We start from the raw sequence: 27,816 nt of genomic DNA, 5'->3' as shown, positions 1-27,816 counted from the left end.
GATATACAGCCTTAGAAAGCTTCAGGAAATTAAACTTCTGTCATCCACAAAACTTAAAGGAAAATAGAAAAGTTTGAAAGAAATGAAGGCAGGATGGAATCACAGGGCAAGGTAAGGAGTCAGTGAAAAGGAAAGAAGCCAATCCCTTCTGTTTGCTGAACATAGAGATCCTCTCAGAAACAAGATTATAAACCAGTTTAAACTATGTTATAGCCCAACATATACTGAAAATTCCTTAGGTACTTGATCAGTCTATAATCCTATCCAATGCACCTTTAGATAACCTTAAGTCACTTACTAAAGAAAAAAACCTCATAGACAAAATTCATTTTCCAAGGGATTTTACATAATCTTTGATGTCTTGAACACAGTAATTTCGAAAGCACAACAAACATACAGATATAGAGAGGGACTGATAGATTGATCAATCAATAGACAGACAGATATAGATAGATAGATAGATAGATAGATAGATAGATAGATAGATAGATAGATAATAGATAGATAGACCTACTTAAATGTCATTCTCTACTAAGATCATTATGTGTAACTCTTCCCAGGAACCATCCTTTCTCCCTTAAAAAATACATTAAAACTTGTCCTTAATAAACTCAAACTTTGCTTTAAAAAACAAGGAAAGATACTAATTCAGAACACATGTCTCAACAACAACAGCAACAAAAAATAAAGGCTGAATATCTGACCTCTTGTCAACGAGTACAGAATGCAAAACTCAGTGTCTCCTGACTACTTCCATACAACGACAATTAAATAAAATCAGAAACAAAGGATAATAATTTCAATTTTATTAGTTTAAAATATGTGATGGCTATGAATGTTTATACCCAAAGATGAAGACCAACTAAAATACAATTTTATTACTGTATGACAAAGCCATTTTTAGCAGATTAAGAGTCAATCCTGAGATAAGGTCAACATTATTACAAAATGACATTATCATTTGATTTTTAGATTTCTCACTCTACACAGATATTAAACCTAATATCATGTTCCAATAAATACTGAATATTTTTTTTGAATGCTCATTTCAGAAGGTCTAAAGGCCACATTGATATGAGAGGGCATTTTTTTACTAATTCCTAAGAGTTAAAGAAATCAAAGTGGATGACCAGTCACAAACACTATCTTAACACTTTGTAGAATTCCTGTGCTATTGCAAAAATGGATCAACATGGCTATGCATCTCCAAAATGTATCTGCAAAAATCACCTAGCCAATCAACTCCACATCCAGGATATAAAGATTAAGCCAAATATATCCACAATGACACTAACTTCTGCAGCAGAATCCAAATCACTTTAGAAAGAAGACAAGTAAGGAAACAGACAACAGCCCTGCCTCCTTACATGCCAGTAAAAGATAAAAGGCTTCTATCTGATAATAACTAAGTAGATTATGATCCCCAAAACCTGACTTGATTGCAAATTATGAATATGATTTTCATTGTTGCTTTAAAAGTAGATTTCAAAAATCATGACTTTCAAATGAGAGATGACTCTAAATATCTAAGCCACAGAAGGAGATCCAGATTGGGTCTTGCCAGTAGGACAGGTAACTCTGCCACTAACACCAGGGTCAGCAGGTTCGTTTTTGTCAGAAGGTTCACCACCAGTGGAAACATTACTTCTACTTCCAGACCCAGAAGACAAATTATGGCTTCCTGGGGGGGGTGGGGGGGAAATCAAACACGATTAAGAACAATTATGAAGGAGGATATTTACTGGGACATTTTAGGAATGGAATGCAGGTCAAGATACCTGAGTCACTCTTACTTCCAGTATCCAAGCTTCCAGCCCTGAAAGATCCACCATTATTCTCTCCAACCCCCTCAGGTCCATTAAACCCAGGTCCTTGTTTATCAGCCAGATTCCCACGGTCTCCTGAATCTGTGGAGTCTACTGCTGAGGAGCTTGGCCCTCTTACTTCATTGGAGTCACCTGACAAAGGCAAAATAACAACCACAAGGATGACGTTAGCTATGTATTCTTCTTCACATCTACAGTGTGTGGGAACCAGGATGATCACAGCTAGATTATTAGAGACCCTAGGATAACTAGAGCTCTCATAGCTGTGTCAGCCTTCTCCCTCAAAGTCTACACCACCATAATCAGGAACAAGAGAGCTCATTTTAACCAGAATGACTCTAAACAACAACAACAATAACAACAACAACAACACAACAACAGCAAAACATTTACTTTTCATTTCTCCATTGACGAATCATCACTAAACCAAAGAGATTCAAAGTGCGAATCTGAATTTCATTTCAAACTTCCTTTCATTTTCTAACATATCCACAAACACACCATGAGAGCACATATTTCCTCCATACGAATTTTAAAACACAGTAAATGTTATAGGCAGGATATGCATGCAAAGGAATGCAGGACAGGATACCTCCTCCATTGGAGGTTGCAGAGCCTGTAGATGAATTGCTGCTCTCTACATTCTGCTTAGGGCCACCAGATGCAGCTGCTTGTTGACCCTGGACTGTGGCATCATCTCCTGACTCCATGGAGAATCCATCTGATAGATGCACATTCGACCTACTACTTTCACTTGACATTCCTGGGAAAGGTAAAATCACAAGAACAATGATGATATGGATGTGCATCAATCTTCAGATCTGCTCTATGTGGGGACAATTATTCATGGTGTGATTATTGAAGACCATGCGTCAAATGGTCCAACTGATCAAGGTCTATACAAACAAAGGCAATATAACCATTCTGATCCTCTCTAAAGGCAAAACTGGAGAAACAAATTCTCTCCAGTTTATAGAAAATGAAAATCCAAGTTAAAGACAATGAATTTTGGATCTTTTTTCAAATCCTCAGGAGGACACAACATAGTGCAGTGTGTAGGCCCTAAGCCACATCAATGAAAGCCATGGGTCCATTTCCAAAAGAATTCAAATCACTCATCAGACCAGGTCACAAAATTCTTTTCATTAAATGCTGTGCATGGAATTCCTTCTTCCCCTCACAGTTCAGCCAGACGATTGCATAGTTGTTGGCAAATTGTGTTTGGCAAAGGTGATCAAAAAACCTCCTCATAAAAATATCTGACAAGAAACATCCAGGTTTTAGCTTATCAGAAAAATCTTCTTCCAAATTCACAAAAATCAGTGTCAGCAATGGGCTTTGACCCAGACCATTGATCAATCACAACACTGTCTTGCACTTAAGGAATCCTCTACCAAAGCATCAGACTCTACAAATGGGGAAAAAAAAAACAAACCAAACCAAACCAAGCCAAGCCAAACCAAGTCAAGCCAAACCAAACCAATCTAAACCAAACCAAACCAAACCAAACCAAACCAAACCAAGCCAAGCCAAGCCAAGCCAAGCCAAGCCAAACCAAACCAAACCAAACAAAACAAAACAAAACAAAACAAAACAAAACAAAACAAAACAAAACAGGACAGCCTCCAATAAAGCAAAGATTTGGAGGTTTGGCTTTCACTGTCACAGAGTGACTCTTGACTACCTGAGACACTGGCATCAGTTCCTGTTTGTCCATATTGCTCTTCTAAGAACTTTAACAATTTTCTCATTCCCTCTTCATAAGGCTTGTCAGCTGAAGAAGCTAAAATGTTACCATCAGAATATTGGTCAAACATTTACTATTCATTCAACAAAGAAACAATCTGCTCCTAACCACTTGGCACAACACAGTCTGCTACCATTTAGGCCATGGTTCTTTGTTCTCATAAACATTGACTTGAAAAAAAAAGTACAGCTTCCGAGCTACATCCTGCCTTGTTTCTTGGCCTTATTTGAACCTATGCCATGAGCAGAGATTCCCGAGAATGTTTTACTACAGGCTATTGTCAGAGGATGGATTTCAACTACAAATTTCAAGGTCCCACTTAGCTCTGCCCTTCCAATATCACTGGCCAATCAAATAATGTAAAATCTTTCACTTTCAGAGAAATGAATGCTCTAAAAAGATTAACTCAATTTAAAACTCAGGTATTCACGTGCTTAGGCTGATGGCCTGGCAGCCTGCAGGAATCCCTCCTTTATGTCATCCTATTTGGCCATGTTCCTTTGTCACGCTCTTGAACTTAGGTTTGCACGTTAACATATTTAATGATTCATATTTTAAGATAGTAAAGTGTGAATACTGATCAACACACATCCTGTGGTCTAAGGAAGGAAGGATCACCATTCTGAGGTCTACACATGAATTAATCATTTAATTTACGTTTACAAATTCATCATCACCAAGCCAATGGGACGCAACATTCAAAGTTGTATGTAATTTCACCTTTTCTGTCATTCTTTACTACATACAGACCCCAGCTAAAGAGAACAAGTATTTCCAAAACACAGAATTTAAAATAAAAGTGCATGCTAAAAGCAGGACATCCATGGATCAGAATGGGATACCCAAGCCACTGGTTTTTTTCCATCATTGTAGGTTCCAGACCCCGTGGAATGGCATCGAATCACTTCAATGTGGTTATTACGACCAGATGAAGCTGCTCTTTACCCTCGCATATCACAGGATTTCCTGACTCTGTAGAAACTCCGTCTGACCTATGAGCCTAGGCTTTCACTTCAGTCACTTGACAAGCATAAATCATAACAGGCTGATGATTGCCTGAGCATCTAGTGAACAGAACTCTGTGGGGAGAGAGTATGCTCAGAACTTGATGACTGGTGATCATGGGCTATCAAGAGCAATGAGAACCCTATGGTCAATTTTCATAGAGGTCTACACAAACAAAGCTAAAACATCTACTCTGACCATTTTAAATGGAACGACCGGAGAAACTAGTTCTCTACCTTTTATAGGAAATGAAATTCTGAGTATAAAAAGGAGGAGGAGGAGGCAGATGAGGAGGAAGAGGAAGACTGAACCTATTGACAATTTTCAGAAGGACCTAACTAGCTAGAAAGGGTATGGCACATGTTACCCCTGCCTCATGGGTCCAGCTCCAGACGACTTCAGGAATGTCCCTTTTTCTAACCAGAAAAATCCATTCTGGAAATGCTCTACACCAAATGCCTTCTGCCATTCACATTTCAGCCACATTATCAGAATTATTTTTGGCAAACTGCATTATGAAAACATGATCAAAAATATAGGATCATAAAATATTTAAAGAAAAAGAAGGAGGAGGAGGAGGGGGAGAGTGAGAAGAAGAAGAAGAAGAAGAAGAAGAAGAAGAAGAAGAAGAAGAAGAAGGAGGAGGAGGAGGAGGAGGAGGAGGAGGAGGAGGAGGAGGAGGAGGAGGAGGAGGAGGAGGAGGAGGAGGAGGAGGAGGAGGAGGAGGAGGAGGAGGAGGAGGAGGAGGAGAGGGGGGAGGGGGAGGAGGGGGGAGGGGGAGAACTACTACTACTACAACCATCTTCATTTCCAGAGATATCTGTGATTTTCATTAATATCAATGACACAAACAATTCGAAACAGATGCATGATATATCACAACTATTCTTTTCACTCTAATAGTCCTCAAAAAAGGACTTTACACCTGGAAAATATTCAGCTGCCAACAAACAAGGGTTCTGAACCTCAGCACAATTCAGGTTTGACGACCACAGACTGACACTTGACTACCTGAGCTACTGCCATTAGTCGGGTTCTCATACTTTGGTTCCAATTTTCCTGACAAGTTGTTGCTTGATTGTGCATTAGGCCTTTCAGCTGTAGGAAGGAAAGGGATTTCATCAGAACACAGGGCAGAATATTGACACAAATTTAAAGTCATCACCAGACCATGAAATAATACACAAATTACCACATTTTCCACAAATTTTCTACATTCTCACAAAGACTGATTCGGTAGAAAGAACAGCACCTAACCTAGATCCATCCTTCTTTCTTTTTTATCACCCCAAAAGAGAAAAATAGTGTGGTCTCACCATGGAAAGTCTGAATGAGATAAATTTAGCCATTTCACCATATCAGTAAGAATTAGAGTTCAAAAGGTCCTACGTGAGACTACACTTATTGTCAACACCAGAACTGAGCACAGATTCCCAAGGTCCTTTTATCATTGGTTATTGTCACAGCATGAACTTCAAACAGACATTACGAGTTCAAATTTAGCTCTGCCCTTCCTTCAGCAATGACCAAGTAAAATGCATGGCATTCCATCCCATCCAGAGAAATGTAATGACCTAAACTATTGACTGCATTTACATCTCACTGGGTCCCACTGCTGAGGCAGAGGGTCTGATCCCCTGCAGGCATCTCTCCTTCTTCCAATAGTGTATGGTCCAGTTCCCTTGTCTCTGCCTTCATCTCAGGGATGCACCTGATGAAGCTCAGGATTGACAATCGAAGACAGCCAAATTTCAATAGCATCACCTCAAATAATTTGGTGTGTGGAGAGAAACATCAACACTCTAAGGACTGTAACTGAATTATGGGGATCCATTCAATTTAAGATTGCTGATTAGTACCCACTAACCCAAAGTGACTTAAAGTTCAAATGTGAATCTCATTTCAACCTTGCTTTCATTTCTAACATAACAACAATCACACAATGACAGCATGTGTCTCCTCCATAGGAAATTAGAACAAAATATATTTTAATGTTATAGGCAGGAGACCCATGGAAAGGAGTGCAGGTCAGGAAACCTGAGCCACCTATATTTACTTCATCGGGGTTGTAGACCCTTTAGAAGGACTGTGAATATCTACATTCTGGTCACGTCTGCCAGGTGCAACTGTGTGTTGACCCTGGAGTATAGGGCCATCTCCTAACTCTGTGAAGAGACCGTGATCGGGATGCAGATTGAGCCTACTGCTTCCACTTGAGTCACCTGGCAAAGGTAAAAATCATAAGATAAAGATGATGTGACTATACATCAGTCTTCAGATCTGCGCTGTGTGGGAGCGAGTTTGTTCCTGGTGTGATTAGTGGGTACAATGGGTTATTAAGAGCACTTAGAATCACATGGTCCAATTCGTCAGGGTCTATAAAAAGACACTATATCCTCTCTGACCCTCTCTAATGGCAGAACTGTGGAAATGAATGCTCTCAGTTTGATAGAACCTGAAAATCCAAGGCAAAGACAATGGGTTCTGAATCTATTTCAAATCCTCAGGAAGACACAGCACAGTGCATATGCCCTAGAACCATCCCGGAAGTCATGGGTCCAGTTCCAAAAGATTTCACGTTGCTCATCAGTCCGGGGCACAACAATTTTTTCATTTAATGCTCTGCACACAATGCCTCTTTCCACTCATAGTTAAGCCATATAATTAGAAGGATGGTGACAGACTATTTTTGTCAAAGGTGAACAACAGACATCTCCTCATAAAATGTTTGACAGGAAACGGAAACATTCAGGATTTATCTCATCAGAGAAATCTTCCATGTTCACTAAGATCAATGTTAGCAATTTTTTTGACCCAGACCATTGAGCAACCACAACACTGTCCTACACTTTACCAATCCTCTACCAAGGCGCCCAGACTCTACAACTGGGATAAGAAGCAAAGCAAAGCAAAACAAAATGAAACAAAACGTGACAGCTGCCGATAAAGCAAGGGTTTGGAGGGTCAGATTTCACTGTCACATACTGATATTTGACTACCTGATTGACTGGCTTCAGTGACAGACTGTTGAATGTGGCCAGCTAAGTTCTCTATGATGCTTATGAGTCTATCTTCATCAGGGTTGTTAACTGTAGAAACTAAAATGTATCAGATTTTTGGTCAAACATGTAATATTCATTCTTTGTTTTCAACAAATTAAACAATCTGTGCTAATCACCTGCAATGACATAATCGACTACCTTTTAGGCCATTGTTCTTTGTTCTCACAAACACTGACAAACAGAACAGTTATCACTCTACCCACTATCCTGATTCTTTGCCTCTCTTGAACCAAGGCCCTGGATGTAGATTCACAGGAACATTTTAGTGCAGGCCACTGTCAGAGGACAAGTTTCAAGTACAGATTTCAAGGTCCAATTTAGCTCCACCCTTCCAATAACACTGGCCAATTAAATAACTTGAAATCTTCCACGTTCAGAGAAATGAATGCTCTAAAAGATTGACTCAATTTAGAACTCAGGTATTCATTTGCTCAGGCTGATGGCCTGGCCATCTGCAGGAATCACTCCTTTTTAGAATCATATTTAACCTATTAGTGACTCTCTTAGGCTTGCACACTGACATATTTTAGGATGGAGATTTTAAGAGACTAAGGTTTTGAAAACTGTGGTCTGAGAAAGGGAGAATCAACATTCTAAGGTCTATACACGAGTTAACAGAGCCATTTAATTTAAGTTTACAAATTCATCATCAACAAGCCAATGTGATTCAAATCTAACTTTGAATGTAGTATCGACTGTTCTGTCATCCTCAAACACATTAAGAACCAGCTGGTGAGAACAAGGCTTTCTTCAACAAGGAATTTAAAATCAAAGTGCATGCTGAAAGCAGGCCATACACAGACTCCAAGGCAGGTTAGGATGTGACACTCTTGTTTCCATCATTGGAGGATGCAGACTGTAGACTGACTGCTGGTCACTTTAACCTAGTGAAATCCTACCAGTTCCAGATACTTGTTGACCCTGGAATGTCCTAGAGTCTCCTGACTGGGGAGACTCCATCTGAAAGATGCACCCTACAGTTTTCTCTTGAGTCAACTAATGGAGGTAAAATCATAACAATAAGAATGACAGCCTGTGCATCCTCATCATAACTGGAACTTATGGAGAAAAGTGTGTTCATTACTTTATTCCTAGAGATCATGGACTATCAAGTGCCCAGAGAATCCAGTAGCCCATTTTCATGGATTATACAATCAACCAAAATATCCAATCTATCCTTTTTAACTGAAAAACTGAAAACACTTGTTCTCTCCCCTTTATAGGAAATGAAAATCTGAAACAAATAGATGAAGGAAGATGAGGATAAGACAGAGGAGGAAAAAGAGGAGGAGGAAAAGGAGAATGAGAGGGGGTAGGAGAACGAAGAGTAGGAGAAAGAGGAGAAGGAAGAGGAGGAAGAGGAGAAAAGGAGGAGAAGAAAGAGGAGAAAAAAGAGAAAGAGAAGAAAGAGGAGGAGGAGGAAGAGTAGAAGAAGATTAAAGGGGAGGAAGAAGAGAGAAAGGATGAGGAGGAGGAATTTCCTATTCTCAGAAAAGCCCAGCTAGTAGAGAAGGGATGCCACCGCATCAGCACTGACACTCATGTGTGCAGTTCCAGAAGACTTCAGGATTGTCCCTTTCTCCTGATCATAAATTCTGTTCTGTAAAGCCTCAAGATGAATGCCTTCTTCCACTCTAAGTTCAGCCTAAATATTAAGAGTTTTTGGCAGACTGTATTATGCAAACATTATCAAAACTACAAGATCATAAACTATCTGGCAGGAAATACAACCACAATCTTCATTGCCAAAGAAATATGCTTTCACTTGAACTATATCGATGTCAGCACACCATTGGACCTAGGTTCACAACATATCAGTTGCCTTCCCTTGTTCTGAAGAGCCTTCTAACAAAGCACCTAAATTTCACAAATAGATAATATCAGCGGCCAACAAACAAGAGTTCTGAACCTCAGCACAATTCAGGTTTGACAACTACACATTGACACTTGACTACCTGAGCCACCAGGAGCACTTGTGATCTGTTCTAATATTTTTTCCAAATCTTCCCTGAAAGTGTTACTTGAATTGTCACTAGATTTGTCATCTGTAGAAAGGAAACAGATTTCATTAGAATATAGGACAGAAATTCAATATTCATACTTTGTATTGAGACAAGTTGAAAGTAATCAACAGACCACTTGGCAATAAGTAAGCTACCTACATTTTTCCACAAATTTTCTATGTTCTCACAAAAAAATGACTTGGTACAAAGAACAACATTTAAACAAGATGCAGCCTTCTTTCTCTTTTATCACCCAAACAGAAAATGATGATCTCCCCATGGAAAGTCTGAATGAGATAAACTTAGCCATTTCACCATATCACTATCACTCAGAGTTCAAAGGGTCCTAGGCTAGACTGTACCTGTTGTCAACACCAGAACAGAGCAGACATCCTAAGGTCCTTTTGTCTTTGGTTATTGTCACAGCATGAACTTCAAACAGAAATTGCAAATTCATCTGCCCTTCTTCAGCAATGACCAAGTAAAATGCATGGCATTCCATCCCATCCAGAGAAATGTAATGACCTAAACTATTGACTGCATTTACATCTCACTGGGTCACACTGCTGAGGCAGAGGGTCTGATCCCCTGCAGGCATCTCTCCTTCTTCCAATAGTATATGGTCCAGTTCCCTTGTCTCTGCCTTCATCTCAGGGATGCACCTGATGAAGCTCAGGATTGACAATCTAAGACAGTCAAATTTCAAATAACATCACCTCAAATAATTTGGTGTGTGGAGAGAAACATCAACACTCTAAGGACTGTAACTGAATTATGGGGATCCATTCAAGTTAAGATTGCTGATTAGTCCTGACTAAACCAAAGCAATTCAAAGTTCAAATCTGAATTTCATTTCAACCTTCCTTTCATTTTCTAAAACATCCACAAACACACAACAAAAGCACATGTTTCCTCCATGGGAATTTTAAAACACAGTAAATGTTATAGGCAGGATATGCATGCAAAGGAATGCAGGTCAGGATACCTCCTTCATTGGAGGTTGCAGAGCCTGTAGATAAAGTGCTATCCTCTACATTCTGCTTAGAGCCATCAGATGCAGCTACATCGTGACCCTGGACTGTGGGATCATCTCCTGACACCTTGGAGAGTCCATCTGATGAATGCCCATCCAGCCTACTGCTTGTACTTGAGTCACCTGGGAAAGGTAAAATCATAGATAATGTGCATCAGTCTTCAGATCTGCAATGTGTGGAACAACTTTATTCACAGTGTGATTAATGGAGATCATAGGGTGCTTAAAATCACATGGTCCAATTCATCAAGTTCTATACAAAGACCATATATCCATGCTGACTGTCTCTAAGGACAAAACTGGATAAAAGATTTCTCTGTGTCTAATAGAAAAGGAAAATCAAAAATAAGGCCAATGAGCTTTAAATCTGCATCAATCATTGAAGAGAACACAGCTTGGTGCAGGGAGTATGTCATAGCCTCATCACTGAAAGTCATGTGTCCAATTACAGAAGAATTCCACTCAGGCTCACAGAATTCCTTTCACTAACTGCTCTGCATGGAATCCCTTCTTCCACTCACTGTTCAGCCAGATTATATCAAGTTTGTCGACAGACTATGCTTGGAAACAGTGATAAAAAGACCTCTCCTCATACAATATTTGACAAGAGATATCCAGGTTTTATCTCGTCAGAGAAATCTTATTCTGTGTTCACTAAGATCAATGTTAGCAATGGGCTTTGACTCAGACCATTGACCAACCACAAAACTCTCCAGTACTTTTCCAATCCTCTACCAAGGCATCAGACTCTACAACTGGGATAAGACACAAAACAAAATGAAATAAAACAATGCAAATCAGAACGGTACAGAACAAAACAAGACAGGAGGGCTGCCAATAAAGCAAGGATTTGGAAGGTCAGCTTTCATTGCTACACAGTAACTCTTTACTACCTGAGACACTGGCACTAGTGCTTGTTGGTCCATGATCCTCTGTCAGGGGCTCTATGAATTTTTTTATTTGTGCTTTAAGATTCTCGACAGCCGAAGAAACTAAAATGATATCATCAGAATAATGGTCAAACATTCAATATTCATTCTTTGTTTTCAACAAACAAGCAATCTGCTCCTAACCACCTGTCACAGCATAATAGATTACTTTGTTAGGCCATGATTCTGTGTTCTCATAAACACTGACTTGACAAAAACAACAGTTATCAAGCTACACACTATCCTGGTTTTTTGCCTCTCTTGAACCTAGACCCTGTATGTAGATTCACAGGTCATTTTAGGGCCACAGGCTACTGTCAAAGGACAAAATTCAAGTACCGATTTCAAGATCCAATTTAGCTCCACCATTCTGATAACACTGGCCAATTAATCTATAAAATCAAAGAAATATCAACTCTACCCTTTTAATTGCAAAACTGAAGACACAAGTTCTGTCCCTTTTATAGGAAATGAAAATCTGAGAAAAATAGATCAAGGGAGAAAAGAATTTGAATGAGGAGAAGGAAGAGAAGGAGAAGAAGAGAAGAAGGAGGAAGAGAAGGAAAAAGAGGAGGAAAAGGTGCAGATGAGGAGGGGAAAGAGGAGGAGGTGAAAGAGGAGAAGAAGGAGGAATAGAAGGAAGACAAGCAGGTGGAGGAGAAGAATGCAGAGGAGGAAGAGGAGAAGAAGAAAGAGGAGGACGATGAAGGGGAGGAGGATGAAGAGGAGGAGAAAAAAAGAGGAGGAAGGAGAAGAAGAAGAAGAAGAAAAAGAAGAAGAAGAAGAAGAAGAAGAAGAAGAAGAAGAAGAAGAAGAAGAAGAAGAAGAAGAAGAAGAAGAAGAAGAAGAAGAAGAAGAAGAAGGGGAAGGGGAAGGGGAAGGGGAAGGGGAAGGAGGAGGAGGAGGAGGAGGAGGAGGAGGAGAAGAAGAATGCAGAAGAGGAAGAAGAAGAAGAGGAAGAAGAAGAAGAAGAAGAAGAAGAAGAAGAAGAAGAAGAAGAAGAAGAAGAAGAAAATTTGAATCTACTGACAATTCTCAGAAAAGAACAGGGAATAGAGAAAGGATGCCACAGCATCAGCACTGACACTCATGTGTCCAGTTCCAGAAGAATTCAGGATTGTCCCTTTTCTCCTGATCATAAATTCTGTTCTGTAAAGCCTCAAGATGAATGCCTTCTTCCACTCTAAGTTCAGCCTAAATACTAAGAGTTTTTGGCAGACTGTATTATACAAGCATTATCAAAACTACATGATCATAAAATATCTGGCAGGAAACACAACCACAATCTTTATTGCCAAAGAAATATTCTTTCACTTGAACTATATTGATGTCAGCACACCATTGGACCTAGGTTCATGACATATCAGTTGCCTTCCCTTGTTCTGAAGAGCCTTCTAACAAAGCACCTAAATTTCACAAATAGATAATATCAGCGGCCAACAAACAAGAGTTCTGAACCTCAGCACAATTCAGGTTTGACAACTACACATTGACACTTGACTACCTGAGCCACCAGGAGCACTTGTGATCTGTTCTAATATTTTTTCCAAATCTTCCCTGAAAGTGTTACTTGAATTGTCACTAGATTTGTCATCTGTAGAAAGGAAACAGATTTCATTAGAATATAGGACAGAAATTCAATATTCATACTTTGTATTGAGACAAGTTGAAAGTAATCAACAGACCACTTGGCAATAAGTAAGCTACCTACATTTTTCCACAAATTTTCTATGTTCTCACAAAAAAATGACTTGGTACAAAGAACAACATTTAAACAAGATGCAGCCTTCTTTCTCTTTTATCACCCAAACAGAAAATGGTGATCTCCCCATGGAAAGTCTGAATGAGATAAACTTAGCCATTTCACCATATCACTATCACTCAGAGTTCAAAGGGTCCTAGGCTAGACTGTACCTGTTGTCAACACCAGAACAGAGCAGACATCCTAAGGTCCTTTTGTCTTTGGTTATTGTCACAGCATGAACTTCAAACAGAAATTGCAAATTCATCTGCCCTTCTTCAGCAATGACCAAGTAAAATGCATGGCATTCCATCCCATCCAGAGAAATGTAATGACCTAAACTATTGACTGCATTTACATCTCACTGGGTCACACTGCTGAGGCAGAGGGTCTGATCCCCTGCAGGCATCTCTCCTTCTTCCAATAGTATATGGTCCAGTTCCCTTGTCTCTGCCTTCATCTCAGGGATGCACCTGATGAAGCTCAGGATTGACAATCTAAGACAGTCAAATTTCAAATAACATCACCTCAAATAATTTGGTGTGTGGAGAGAAACATCAACACTCTAAGGACTGTAACTGAATTATGGGGATCCATTCAAGTTAAGATTGCTGATTAGTCCTGACTAAACCAAAGCAATTCAAAGTTCAAATCTGAATTTCATTTCAACCTTCCTTTCATTTTCTAAAACATCCACAAACACACAACAAAAGCACATGTTTCCTCCATGGGAATTTTAAAACACAGTAAATGTTATAGGCAGGATATGCATGCAAAGGAATGCAGGTCAGGATACCTCCTTCATTGGAGGTTGCAGAGCCTGTAGATAAAGTGCTATCCTCTACATTCTGCTTAGAGCCATCAGATGCAGCTACATCGTGACCCTGGACTGTGGGATCATCTCCTGACACCTTGGAGAGTCCATCTGATGAATGCCCATCCAGCCTACTGCTTGTACTTGAGTCACCTGGGAAAGGTAAAATCATAGATAATGTGCATCAGTCTTCAGATCTGCAATGTGTGGAACAACTTTATTCACAGTGTGATTAATGGAGATCATAGGGTGCTTAAAATCACATGGTCCAATTCATCAAGTTCTATACAAAGACCATATATCCATGCTGACTGTCTCTAAGGACAAAACTGGATAAAAGATTTCTCTGTGTCTAATAGAAAAGGAAAATCAAAAATAAGGCCAATGAGCTTTAAATCTGCATCAATCATTGAAGAGAACACAGCTTGGTGCAGGGAGTATGTCATAGCCTCATCACTGAAAGTCATGTGTCCAATTACAGAAGAATTCCACTCAGGCTCACAGAATTCCTTTCACTAACTGCTCTGCATGGAATCCCTTCTTCCACTCACTGTTCAGCCAGATTATATCAAGTTTGTCGACAGACTATGCTTGGAAACAGTGATAAAAAGACCTCTCCTCATACAATATTTGACAAGAGATATCCAGGTTTTATCTCGTCAGAGAAATCTTATTCTGTGTTCACTAAGATCAATGTTAGCAATGGGCTTTGACTCAGACCATTGACCAACCACAAAACTCTCCAGTACTTTTCCAATCCTCTACCAAGGCATCAGACTCTACAACTGGGATAAGACACAAAACAAAATGAAATAAAACAATGCAAATCAGAACGGTACAGAACAAAACAAGACAGGAGGGCTGCCAATAAAGCAAGGATTTGGAAGGTCAGCTTTCACTGCTACACAGTGACTCTTTACTACCTGAGACACTGGCACTAGTGCTTGTTGGTCCATGATCCTCTGTCAGGGGCTCTATGAATTTTTTTATTTGTGCTTTAAGATTCTCGACAGCCGAAGAAACTAAAATGATATCATCAGAATAATGGTCAAACATTCAATATTCATTCTTTGTTTTCAACAAACAAGCAATCTGCTCCTAACCACCTGTCACAGCATAATAGATTACTTTGTTAGGCCATGAGTCTGTGTTCTCATAAACACTGACTTGACAAAAACAACAGTTATCAAGCTACACACTATCCTGGTTTTTTGCCTCTCTTGAACCTAGACCTTGTATGTAGATTCACAGGTCATTTTTGGGCCACAGGCTACTGTCAAAGGACAAAATTCAAGTATCGATTTCAAGATCCAATTTAGCTCCACCATTCTGATAACACTGGCCAATTAATCTATAAAATCAAAGAAATATCAACTCTACCCTTTTAATTGCAAAACTGAACACACGAGTTCTGTCCCTTTTATAGGAAATGAACATCTGAGAAAAATAGATCAAGGGAGAAGAGAATTTGAACGAGGAGAAGGAGGAGAAGGAGAGTAAGAGAAGAAGGAGGAAGAGAAGGAAAAAGAGGAGGAAAAGGAGCAGATAAGGAGGAGAAAGAGGAGGAGGTGAAAGAGAAGAAGAAGGAATAGAAGGAAGACAAGCAGGTGGAGGAGAAGAATGCAGAGAGGAAGAGAAGAAGAAAGAGGAGGACGATGAAGGGAAGGAGGATGAAGAGGAGGAGAAAGAAAAGGAGGAAGAGGGGGAAGAAGAAGAAGAAGGGGAAGAAGGAGGAGGAGTAGGAGAAGAATGAAGAAGAGGACAAGGAGGAGAAGGAGAAGAAGGAGAAGGAGGAGGAGGAGGAGGAGGAGGAGGAGGAGGAGGAGGAGGAGGAGGAGGAGGAGAAGGAGAAGGAGAAGGAGAAGGAGAAGGAGAAGGAGAAGGAGAAGGAGAAGGAGAAGGAGAAGGAGAAGGAGAAGGAGAAGGAGAAGGAGAAGGAGAAGGAGAAGGAGAAGGAGAAGGAGAAGAAGAAGAAGAAGAAGAAGAAGAAGAAGAAGAAGAAGAAGAAGAAGAAGAAGAAGAAGAAGAAGAAGAAGAAGAAAATTGAATCTACTGACAGTTCTCAGAAAAGCCCAGCTAATAGAGAAGGGATCCCACAGCATCAGCACTGACACTCATGTGTCCAGTTCCAGAAGACTTCAGGATTGTCCCTTTCTCCTGATCATAAATTCTGTTCAGTAAAGCCTCAAGATGAATGCCTTCTTCCATTCAAAGTTCAGCCTAAATATTAAGAGTTTTTGACAGACTGTATTATTCAAACATAATCAAAACTACATGATCATAAAATATCTGGCAGGAAACACAACCACAATCTTCATTGCCAAAGAAATATTCTTTCAACTTGCACTAAGATCAATGTCAGCCCACCGTTGGACCTAGGCTCATGACATATCAGTTGCCTTCCCTTGTTCTGAAGAGCCTTCTAACAAAGCACCTAAATTTCACAAATAGATAATATCAGCGGCCAACAAACAAGAGTTCTGAACCTCAGCACAATTCAGGTTTAACGACTACACAGTGACACTTGACTACCTGAGCCACCAGCAGCACTTGTGATCGGTTCGACTATTCCTTTCAGTCCTTTAAGGAAAAGGTTACTCAGATGTTCACTTGGTTTGTCAGCTGTAGGAGGGAAAGGAATTTCATTAGAATTATGGTACAGAAGCTCAATAGTCATCGCCAGACCGCATGGTAACACATAAGCTACCCATCCTTTTCCATAAAATTTCTATGTTCTCACAGAAACTGACTTGGTACAAAGAACAACATCTAAACAAGACGCAGCCTTTTTTTCTTTTTTATCACCCAGACCGAACATTGTGGTCTCGCCATGGAAAGTCTGAATGAGAGAATTTTAGCCAATTCACCATATCAGCAACAATTAGGAAAAAAAAAAGTCCTAGGTGAGACTACACTTATTGTCAACACCAGAACTGAGCACAGATTCCCAAGGTCCTTCTATCATTCATTGGTTATTATCACAGCATGAACTTCAAACAGACATTACGAGTTCAAATTTACCTCTGCCCTTCCTTCAGCAATGACCAAGTAAAATACATGGCATTCCATCCCATCCAGAGAAATGTAATGACCTAAACTATTGACTGCATTTACATCTCACTGGGTCCCACTGCTGAGGCAGAGGGTCTGATCCCCTGCAGGCATCTCTCCTTCTTCCAATAGTGTATGGTCCAGGTCCCTTGTCTCTGCCTTCATCTCAGGGATGCACCTGATGAAGCTCAGGATTGACAATCGAAGACAGTCAAATTTCAATAGCATCACCTCAAATAATTTGGTGTGTGGAGAGAAAAATCAACACTCTAAGGACTGTAACTGAATTATGGGGATCCATTCAAGTTAAGATTGCTGATTAGTCCTGACTAAACCAAAGCAATTCAAAGTTCAAATCTGAATTTCATTTCAACCTTCCTTTCATTTTCTAAAACATCCACAAACACACAACAAAAGCACATGTTTCCTCCATGGGAATTTTAAAACACAGTAAATGTTATAGGCAGGATAGCAAAGGAATGCAGGTCAGGATACCTCCTTTGTTGGAGGTTGCAGAGCCTGTAGATAAACTGCTATTCTCTACATTGTGCTTAGAGCCACCAGATGCAGCTGCTTGTTGACCCTGGACGGTGGCATCATTTCCTGACTTGGTGGAGAGTCCACTTAACGGATTCACATTCAGACTACCTCTTGCACTTGAGTCACCTGGGAAAGGTAAAATCACAAGCATAATGATGATATGAATGTGCATCAGTTTTCAGATCTGTACTCTGTGGGGACAATTTTGTTCATGGTGTGATTACTGGAAATCATGGGGTATCAAGAGCCCTTAGCATTGTCTGGTCTAGTTCTTCAAGGTCTATATAAACAAAGACAAAATATCTTTTCTGACTCTCCTTTATGCCTGGAGATACAAATTCTCTCTTTGTTGAAAAATGAAATTCCAAGATAAAGACAATGAGACTTGAATTTGTTTCAGATCCTCAGGAGCACACAGCTTACTACAGTGTGTATTCCCTAGCCTCATTACCGAGAGTCATTATTTTGCAGGTCCAAAAAAATTCAAGTCTTGTCCTTGGTCCTTCCCCCAAATTTCTATGTTGTATATGCTCTGCACATAATCCCTTTCCCCACTCGGTTCAGTTAGACTATTAGAAGGTTGTTGTCAGACTATATTATGCATAGGTGATCATAACACCTGGTTACGGATTATATAACGGGAAACACACCCAGACTCTGCATTGTCAGCGAATTTTTCTTGCATGTTCACTAAGGTCATTGTTAGGAAAGAATGGTTTTCCAGATCCACAACTAACCCCATGTCTGTCCTTCATTTCAGTAGTCCTCTATCAAGGCACCTAGGTTTAACAAATGGCAACTAATGCAACTGCTAATTTAACAAAGGTTTGCAAGTACAAATAATTCAGACTTGACTGCCACCAAGTGAAACTTAGCTACCGGAGCCACTGGCATTGATCCTTGGCCTTTGAAATAATCTCCTCAAATCATTTATTAGCAATGTAATTTTTTGTGCTATATGGATATCAGCTATAGAAGGGAAGTTACTTTCATCAGAACCTAGATCAAAATATTTAATTCCGTATCCCAATACATTAAAAATCACCCCTGACCATAGGATTCTCCATACGCTACCACCTTTTAGACACTGTGTCTTCTTTCTCATAAACTCTGACTTCACAGAAAGTTCAGCGTCTACACTAAACCTATCCTTGTTTATCTTCTTACCCCAAACAGAGCGCAGTGGTTTCTGCAAGGAAAACTCCAAGATCTACCCCTGTTTCTTTCCTTTCCATCAAAAGAGAAGATCAATGTGGTCCCTCAAAGGGAAACCAAACAGGTTAATTTATTCCCCAGACCATATGCAACAATGTTTAAGTTTCAAAAGATCATAGGTGAGACCATATGTATTATCCACACTTGCCCTGAATGCAGATAACCACAGAGTTTTCCAGCATAGGCTATATTCAGAGGGAAACATTTAACAAGATTTGCAAGTTCAAATTTGGCTCTACCCTTCTTTCAGCAATGCCATATCATATAACTTGGAAAGTTTCACTTTCAGAAAAACACAATGTTGTAAGATACTGAGTGGATCTAAACCTCGCTGGTTCATAACTGCTTAGGACAACTATTTGATCCACTGCCAACATTGCTCCTCCTTCTGAGCCTGAAATTATCCTCAACTTTCCATCCAAGTCTGTACAATAGAATCAAAGCATCCTCTATGTTTGCTTCCATCGAAAAACCTGTACTATTTTTCCCTTTGATGGAACATGAAAATGCAAGTTACAAAATAATGGATTTGAAACCATTTGAGATTCTCAGAAGGATCCACTTTAGTAGAGGTCTGAGAAATACCATCATCCCTGAGTCTCATAGGTTCAGGTCCAGTAAACTCCTGTCCAGACAGTTTTCGCCATTCCATTCCTTTCACTAAATGCTCGGCACCTAATCCCATCTGCCCTTGTTTTTCATCCACTTCTTCCATTCAAAGCTCACCCACACATCTTAAGTAGCCTACCTGACAGGTTGACACCATTTCTGCTGATTTCAGCTCTTAAACCGATATTACCATGGGCACCACCTGCAGAAAGTATGTCATGTGAAGCATTGTCACATGGAGACCTATAGACTCCAATAAATGTAAATTCAAAGGGGATAGAAATACCTACAGCACTTTCAGTTTATTCTTTGGCATTATTAACTCTATCTTTACTAGACTCATTAACAACCAGGTCAATTTTTAACTCCAGTCTTCTTCCTCTACTTTATCCAGAATAGAGTACCAAGTGTTACCTCCCAATATAAAAGCAAAATAAAAGAAATAAAGAAATCTAAAATTAAAGTCCCTGATCTTCCTATTCACATTAAATTAAAATATTACTCTCACATAATATAAAAAGACATTTGAAACTCCTTGTGAACCCCCAGAAGAAGAGTCCCGGTAGAATACCTCCTACTCTGGGCAGAGACGTAAGGCCACTAAGCACAGGGCGAAAAGCTCCCAGGTAACCTAACAGACTCAGCATAGTTTCACTTTTTCCAAGATTGGGTGCATGAGAGTCATCTAAATTAGACTGTTGTGTTGCAGAGCCACCAGTAGCAGGACTAAGATTCTTTCTCGAGTTACTTTTACCTGCAGAATAGTAAAAAGAATGTCACAAAAGATAGTGAAACGGTTCTCAACTCCAATACTTCATGCACAAATATTAGAAAACAATATCTCAATCACCAGAAGCATAGCCTTCACAACAGATTCTCTGATGATTTGTCTAATAAAAGCTTTGACAACAAAAGAATTCAAGCTATAAATTCCAAAGCCAACATCAGAACCTTTCTTCACTCTTTTTTTTTTTTGAGCTACAAATCAGCAGTTCCCATTGCAAGTATAAATAAATAAATAAATAAATAAATAAACAAACAAACATTTTTAAAGGTAACTCTCTGGTGATTCATTGCTCATGTCATATTTGGGAAAAGATCTTTTTTTCACAAGTTAATTCATTTAAATAATTAAAGTCTAAATCTTCCTCGAAAAGCAACAGTGACGAGATCCAGTGACTACAGTTACCTCCATCAGACAGATTGTAATCTTTGCTCCCACCAGAACTCTTGGCATCCAGAGTCTTTTTATTAAAATCAAAGACTCTCATTTGACCGCCTAGGGAAGTATAGAAGCCAGCTCCATTTCTGAAAGATCTAGCTGTTTGAAACAACAACAATATTGTCATGAGAGAATGGATACATCTTGACTTTTCCCCTTTCATAAAAAACGAAGAGAAACATATGGAAAATTGAAATGTCTTGAGGATCGGTAAACAATGATTGACTAAATAAAGGAGGACATGCATGCCTTTTGTTTTGTATCAATAACCTCCATCTTGGTCTAGTGACAGACACGCCTCTCCACAGCTTTGTCATGCTTCCTGATGCTTTACTGGTTCCTGCCAATATCCACATCTCCTATGATTCCGTCTCAAAAAACACTAAGAGTCACAGAATTTTATTAACCCTTGCTTCCTTCACTGCCTTTGATTCCCGAAGTTAAGAACCTACGGAGCTACCCTTTTGCCAATTTACCTTCTTTTTGCTTTCCTTTCATCCCTAAAGAAGACTACATTGAGAATAATAAAATCCCAATCGTTAGCCTTGTAACTGTCATGGAGAAACAGAGCTGGAAAGTTTTCTAATCTGCGTGACAAAACAATAAAACTAAACCAATAATCATAGCTTAAACGGTTTTCCCAAAGTCCACAATTAGGTCAAAGACGGCATCTCTTTCTTCCAGAAGCAAGGCCTTTGAGTACATTTGTATTGCTGCTTTCTCTGGACAATAGCGTGGTTCTTTCATTCTAAACAGACAAATTAGAAATCTTTTCCATTAATTCATGCAACACTAAATCCATACCAAAGACCAGGTACCAAACACAAACCTCTACTTTGCTAATAAATCTAATTTTCTAAACCTGAATTGACCATGTTTTTCCAACATAAATTCTAGGCTTAATGATCTGATCCTAACCAAAGTTCTAGAAATTGGGACTATTTCTGGAAAACATGGGACTCAAAGTAAACAGCCGCCCCTCCAACCTACCAACAGGCATATATTAAGGCAAACAGCAAAGCAGTACCATTAAATAGAAAACTTCCCTCATGTGTTCTGATAAAGTTGTATTGATTGGCACCTGAAAATAGAATCAAGAGTATTCAGCCAAAGGCCAGGAAGGAATGGCTTACAGATGTGATTCCAGTACAATATAAACGTTTGTTTTGTTTTGTTTTAATTTATTTTCCTTATTTAAAGCACTGTTATTTTCTGTGTCATGTAAATTACTATCAGAACTGTGATTTGCAGTTAAGAATTTGTCCCTAGGTTCCCTTCAGGCATATGGAGATTTTGTAAATGCCATACTTAAATTCTTGCTTCTTTCCCTTGCCTATTACCTAAAACCCTCACAGCCTCATCTGAGATGTGTATTCCGGACAGACAAACTAGCTTAAGTAGCCCGGGTCAGTTGCCATCTGAGTGTGGGTAAGCAGTAGAAAGGGGACCTAGGAACAGAGAGCAGGCATTGCCCTTCCACCATACAGAAATTGTATTAAATCGCATGAGCGAGAGGAGAGAGCTGCCACTCCAAAGCGGGTGAGACCTTCAGAAACTGTAGAAAAAAACAAGATGCGTGCTCAAGTTGAAAATTCAATGTGAGCTGAACACCTGCTCTCCCTTAGTCAGTTTTTGGCTTTAGGAAAACACTGAAATCCCAGAACAACCTGCCCTGAAGAGTTTGCCTCAGGGATGGGAGGAAAGAAGGAGGAACCAGGAGGAAACAGTGCAAACCCAAGAGGGTGTTTTCTGTTTCTTTGTGTAGGTAGTCTCACAAAGTAAAGACCGATTTTTCAGAGATACTGACCTTTCGGTGTACTGAAAAACAGTCCCTCCTTTTTAAAAACATAAGAACAGAAATAGTATAATGTCTTTAAAGACAATAAAATACTTTTACTTCAACTCTTCCTTAAAATTTACTATGGACAACCCCTCTTTATATGCGATGACTAATATTCCAATACTAATTTATTGTTTTAGAGCTTTGTTATTAAATAAAATTCCCTCATTTGATTAGGGGAAACATTGGCCTGTTATACCTAAAATCACACTATATCAGGGCAATCTAGTCTTGAAAATACAGAGGCCAACAAAACTTACCAGTTAATATTGGTCAATACACTACTTCTTTTTCCCATAACATCCTTGACCTAAAAGTCCCAAATCTAAATTTTGCCTGATTTTATTTTCACTAATATTTTCTTAATTAATGTATTAGTTACAAATGAGAATAAAAAATAACTTAATCTATTTTATTTTAGTGAGAATGAACAATGGACAAAAATTATAAGAAATATATGCACACATTGCCAGATCTATATTTTATTATAGATCACATGGTTACATGTGTGTGTGTGTATGTGTGTGTGTGTGCATATGTGTGTGTGTGTGTGTGTGTGTGTGTGTGTGTGTGTGTGTGTGGCTTTAGTTATAACTAATACTTTTCTATTTATCCAGGACCTTTAAATTTTTCTTCTTTCTTTAAAGTCATGGCTGGTGAAACCATAGAAATTTGATTTTGATTGACTATCAAATTATTGCTTGTTCTTACTTTTTTAATTTTGCTCAATTTTTAAAGTTACCAGAATGCTTTCAATAAGTCTGGCTTTTTAAAACATGCAAGAAACTGGTTAGTTTACTAACCGTTTTCCCTATGAGATTTTGTTTGAGTGATGGACTGATCCTTTTAGAAGTGACGTGATTTGTGAGTCAGCAATTATCAGTGTAGTATTCTAGACTTAATGGAAATGAAAACGCAAAACATAGTTGTCAACGCATAAACTCAGTTGAGAATGAGCAACAGACCTTAAGGGTAACACACACACACACACACACACACACACACACACACACCTCCAAGATCACCTCTGAATGTGTAAGTAACATCTGCTGTAATAAAAATGCCGTATCCCTGCATACTATCCTACTTTGCAGCACAAGGAAGAAGTGCAGAACACTAAACGTGAAATATACATGCATTCACTAAATTAAAAAGGCTCAAACTCTTTACCTTTGCCAACAAAGCAGAGCACCACAGCCAGGTACAGAAGTATCAGCTTCATGGTGACGATCTGGGACCTAAGTGTAGAGACTGTTCAGGCCCATCGTGGCAACTCTAGCCCGCGTATTTATAGGCCATCTCAACACTGGCTCTGACCAGCAGTTGGAGTGACAAGCCTGGTGGTGACAGCACAGGTAAACATCGCAGCAAGGCAAAGGCAATCTACTGCACATCAGGTTAGTATCCAATTTCTCTGACAGCTTCTGCCTTGATCCAAGTCCAGCTTACGCCAACCACAGAATATGCCTTCTTGCCACCCTGTGCAAATAGCAAAGCCAGGAACTAAAAACTTGAGGATTAAACCTCAAATATGCTGATGACATGCCTTGATCAGCGCCCTATCAATCATCATGAATGTCTTAATGCTTCAAGGAACTCAAATATTATGATGTATTAAAATTGCCCTTCTTTTGACAATTTAAAAGTATTTTAAACATTGACTCACCTTGAGACAAAGAGCTCTTTGCCTTTGCCTACTAATACGAAATAGTTATTTCTTTAGAGATATATATGTAATTATCATCTAGGTATAGACATTCTACAATACAGGAATGTATCCTTGTCACAGCCCTAACTTTATTATTGAAAAATTCCTATTGTTTTAATGAATTACACATCCGTCCCGTGCACTTTACAATCAGATACACACATATGAAGAAATAGATAGAAATGTTGACATGAGAAAAGAAATGTCTTAGGACAGAAATAAGATTAAATAGGACACTGATTTAAGGACTATACATCTGTACAAAGTTCAAGTTTGAGTGCAGGAGAAGGGCTGCTTCATGCTTAAGAGCATAGGAAAAGAAAATCAAGATGCCTTTCATGCTACCCAATGGATGTGAACCCTGGAGAGCCAGAGATAGCTCCGGGGCTGCTATTTGCTTCTCAGTGATACCCAGTTGCTACCAAGAAACCTGCAGAAGCTAAAGGAGAGAGAAGAGTTTTATTATTCCTAGAAGAGCAGCAAATTTGTGTGAGATGATAAACACATCGTGCAACCTCCTCTTTCTCTACATTTCTGTTACCTTCTTTCAATGATGTACCTGGGTGCTCCTCACCCCACCAAAGATTACACTACTTAAAAATCTTTTCTATCTGTTTAGGGTAACACATCTGCTGAAAGCCGTGTGAGTCTCCCCTCTGAATCACAAACGTGATGGTTGTGTGCACATGAATACATTAGTGCTAGAGCCAAGGCCTTCTTCATACCAGTGAGGGAGAACTCTGACTTCAGAACTGGAGAAATGGCTTAGTGGACAAAGTGCTCCGTACATCAACGTGAGAACAGGACTTTGCACACCCCAAATCCAAGTAAATGCCATGTGGGCGTGGCATCAGCTTCTAATTCCAGGGTTTAGAATGTAGAGACAGGATGTCTGGAGCAAGTTGGGAAGTTCCTTGTTCGACTAAGAGACCCTATTCAGATGAATAATGTGGAGAACATTGGAGAAAAACAGACTTAAGTCTCCAAACACATACGTGTGTTCATGCACAAGGAAATATGCATAAGCACACATACAGAGACACAAATATGCATGAGCACACATACAGACACACAAAGGGAAGGAAAATGACTTCATAAGGCTTCCAATGGGGAGGGGAGGTTTCCAATAAAGGAAAAATCATATCTAAGAGGGACCATTGCCCATTGAGGCATAAGACTCAAATTAACCATTACCAATTATTCTGCAGTTTTCATCATAATACATAACTTTGTTGTAGAGGGGACTTGATGCCAGGAACCTCGTTTTATGTCATCATTCTGATGCAAAAATTCTGTCACGAGCTTAATAAGAGGCTGAGATACACAGAAGAGTAGAATGAATCGCAATTTCTTGGGGACCTAGAGGAGATATGAGGCATAACCTGTCAGCTCCACTCAAGAACAAACCAAGAGGATGTGTGAGACCACGAGAAAGCAGAGAGTAGGGTCTCATGCCTGACCACTGGAAAGAAGATAAGAATTGGGCCTGTCAACTAGGGAAGGATTCTCAGTGGTAAACGCATCATGGACAAAGTCAAACGTGATTTCAAATATTCTAAGTCTTACGAAGTCTTGCTTCCTGCCTTTCTAATTCTGTGTCCCCACGTTCTCCAGATGCATTTCATCCTTCCTCGTGCCATCAGCAACACCTGCTTCTGTGATGTGGTCAGTCATCACCATCATTAGCTCTCCTTAACCCTCACGTTCTGCAGGGTCTTCTCATGTTTAGAAGCTCCAAGCAAGGCTCTAATGAAATTCTTTCCTTTCCTCTACCTATGTTCCACAAAATGAGCATGGTTGGATAAAGGTAATGCACTCAGACCAAACTTCCTCACCACAAGCGAACATGGACTATAATGGAACAATTCTAGGTCCTACCCACTTCGTTCTGACGTTCTTCTATTTTATTTTCACTGCCAGCATCTAGCACCTTTCTAGTTGTTCCTTGGAGTTAATGACATTGCTTTCAATTTTTTAACTTCTTCAGATTTCAAGGTATCTGTGATGGAGATCATTACAAGAGCAAAGGTATCTATATATGAGTCTATACTGTTAATTTCTAATAAATATTAGTAGGATTGTTAAAGATGTTTTGTAGGCTGTAGACTCACTTTGGTCAAGAGTTTCCAACTGAGGCAGATCAGTTCTGCAAGGATCTTTAAGGACTTTTAAATGCCTCACAAGAGGATAACAGTAAAATAATAGTCTCATAATGCGAAACTGTGATGCCTATCTTAAAGGAATGCCCATCAAAAAGAACAATAGGCAAATGTCAATTCTGTGATTCAAAAGGATGTGGCTTAAGTCTATACACTTAGCACTGTACGTGCAGGGAAAGTCAACTGGTGGGAGAACAAAGGCTTCAGTGTGGGCAAGACAGTGTGTTTATATAACAAGGCTTGTTCCAAAAGGAAACATGGGACATCTTAAACAACATCTGCTTGGGCTCTAGAACAAGAAGTTCTCTGTTGTCGTACACATTATGATCTAAGATCTGGAAGGACGAATTTCTCATCCTCAGAGATGCATTATTATATGAAATGTCTTATTCCGGAAGAAATACGAATTAAATTAGAAATTCAAGAAACTGTTTGTCAAACTCATGCAATGATGTGAAACCTAAATAGTATTTAACATGCTATATAGACAATATAATCTTGTCAGTAATATATTACCTTCAATTCAATTTCAACATTTTCTTAGACTGATGTTTAGAAGGGCATGGGAGACTGACTGACGGTCCGGGGATGGACTCACAGAGTGTGTTCAGAACTTCTGTTCACTACCACTTCAGATCTCTGCAGTATCTTCACCAGTGGTAAGGCTCCTCACGCACCTCACTCAGAAACTCACTCCTACTGTGTTTGCAAACTCACGTGCCTTTCATCCCAGGTACAGATTTGCTAAATACTCTGCCACTTTCTAAATTTATGGATCATCTTAAGGCTATCCCATTTTCTGCGTTTACTAATCATCTTAAGACTAGTCCATTCTCTTATCCTGTCTTCCTAAGGCTAGCCCATTCTCTGCTCTGTCCTCCTAAGGTTAGTCCATTCTCAGCTTCTATACTCCTAAGGCTAGCCCATTCTTAACTCCTATCTTCCTGAGGCTAACTCATTCTCAGCTCCTGAACTCCTAAGGCTAGCCCACCCTCTGCACCTGTCCTCTTTTCTTCTGAATAAAGATATTTTCTGCACTTTGTCTTCTAGGTGTGTCTTGCATTTTAGTGTCTCTACCAAAATAAACAGACAGACAGAAAATACAGGGCTACCGACGATGGTGATTTCTGTATCCACAACGTCCTTTTGAGATTTGGATCAGCATTCAAAAGTGCCTGGAATTATCTCCACCTATATGGTTTACAAGGGATTCAAGCCAATACGACAAAAATCCAAGAGTTTGCTGAGCCACGTTCAGCATGGTTCTCTGTTTCTCATACTGAGCAACACACAACATTTTGCATCCAAACTT

At 39.5% G+C, this 27,816-nt stretch overlaps 1 protein-coding gene across 1 annotated transcript; it reads right to left on the bottom strand.

The window, feature by feature from the left end:
- Nucleotides 1–792: 792 nt before the first annotated feature.
- Nucleotides 793–23,900, bottom strand: Smgc (submandibular gland protein C). Its single transcript, NM_198927.3, has 18 exons — nt 23,808–23,900; nt 20,765–20,896; nt 20,147–20,329; nt 19,715–19,777; nt 17,707–17,877; nt 16,693–16,782; nt 15,084–15,182; nt 14,143–14,313; nt 13,110–13,199; nt 11,570–11,668; nt 10,629–10,799; nt 9,596–9,685; nt 7,578–7,676; nt 5,590–5,676; nt 3,511–3,609; nt 2,419–2,589; nt 1,779–1,958; nt 793–1,681 (listed from the first exon to the last, which is right to left on the bottom strand). The coding sequence occupies exons 1-18, from the start codon at nt 23,857–23,859 to the stop codon at nt 1,527–1,529; spliced, it is 2,202 nt and encodes a 733-aa protein (NP_945121.1). The 5' UTR covers nt 23,860–23,900; the 3' UTR covers nt 793–1,526.
- Nucleotides 23,901–27,816: the final 3,916 nt, after the last annotated feature.

This window comes from Mus musculus, chromosome 15 (genome assembly GCF_000001635.26).
Source record: "Mus musculus strain C57BL/6J chromosome 15, GRCm38.p6 C57BL/6J".
Classification (NCBI taxonomy): domain Eukaryota; kingdom Metazoa; phylum Chordata; class Mammalia; order Rodentia; family Muridae; genus Mus; species Mus musculus.
The sequence above is the reverse complement of the archived record's forward strand: the minus strand, read 5'-3'. Positions and strand labels throughout refer to the sequence as shown.

Coding starts and splice junctions, on each gene's coding strand:
- Smgc (NM_198927.3), bottom strand. CDS start 23,859: ATGAAGCTGATACTTCTGTACCTGGCTGTGGTGCTCTGCTTTGTTGGC. Junction 16,783..17,706: donor TGCAACCTCCAACAAAGGAG/GTATCCTGACCT, acceptor TCCCTCCTACAG/CTGACAAACCAAGTGAACAT. Junction 15,183..16,692: donor AAGTGCTGCTGGTGGCTCAG/GTAGTCAAGTGT, acceptor ATATCATTTTAG/TTTCTTCGGCTGTCGAGAAT.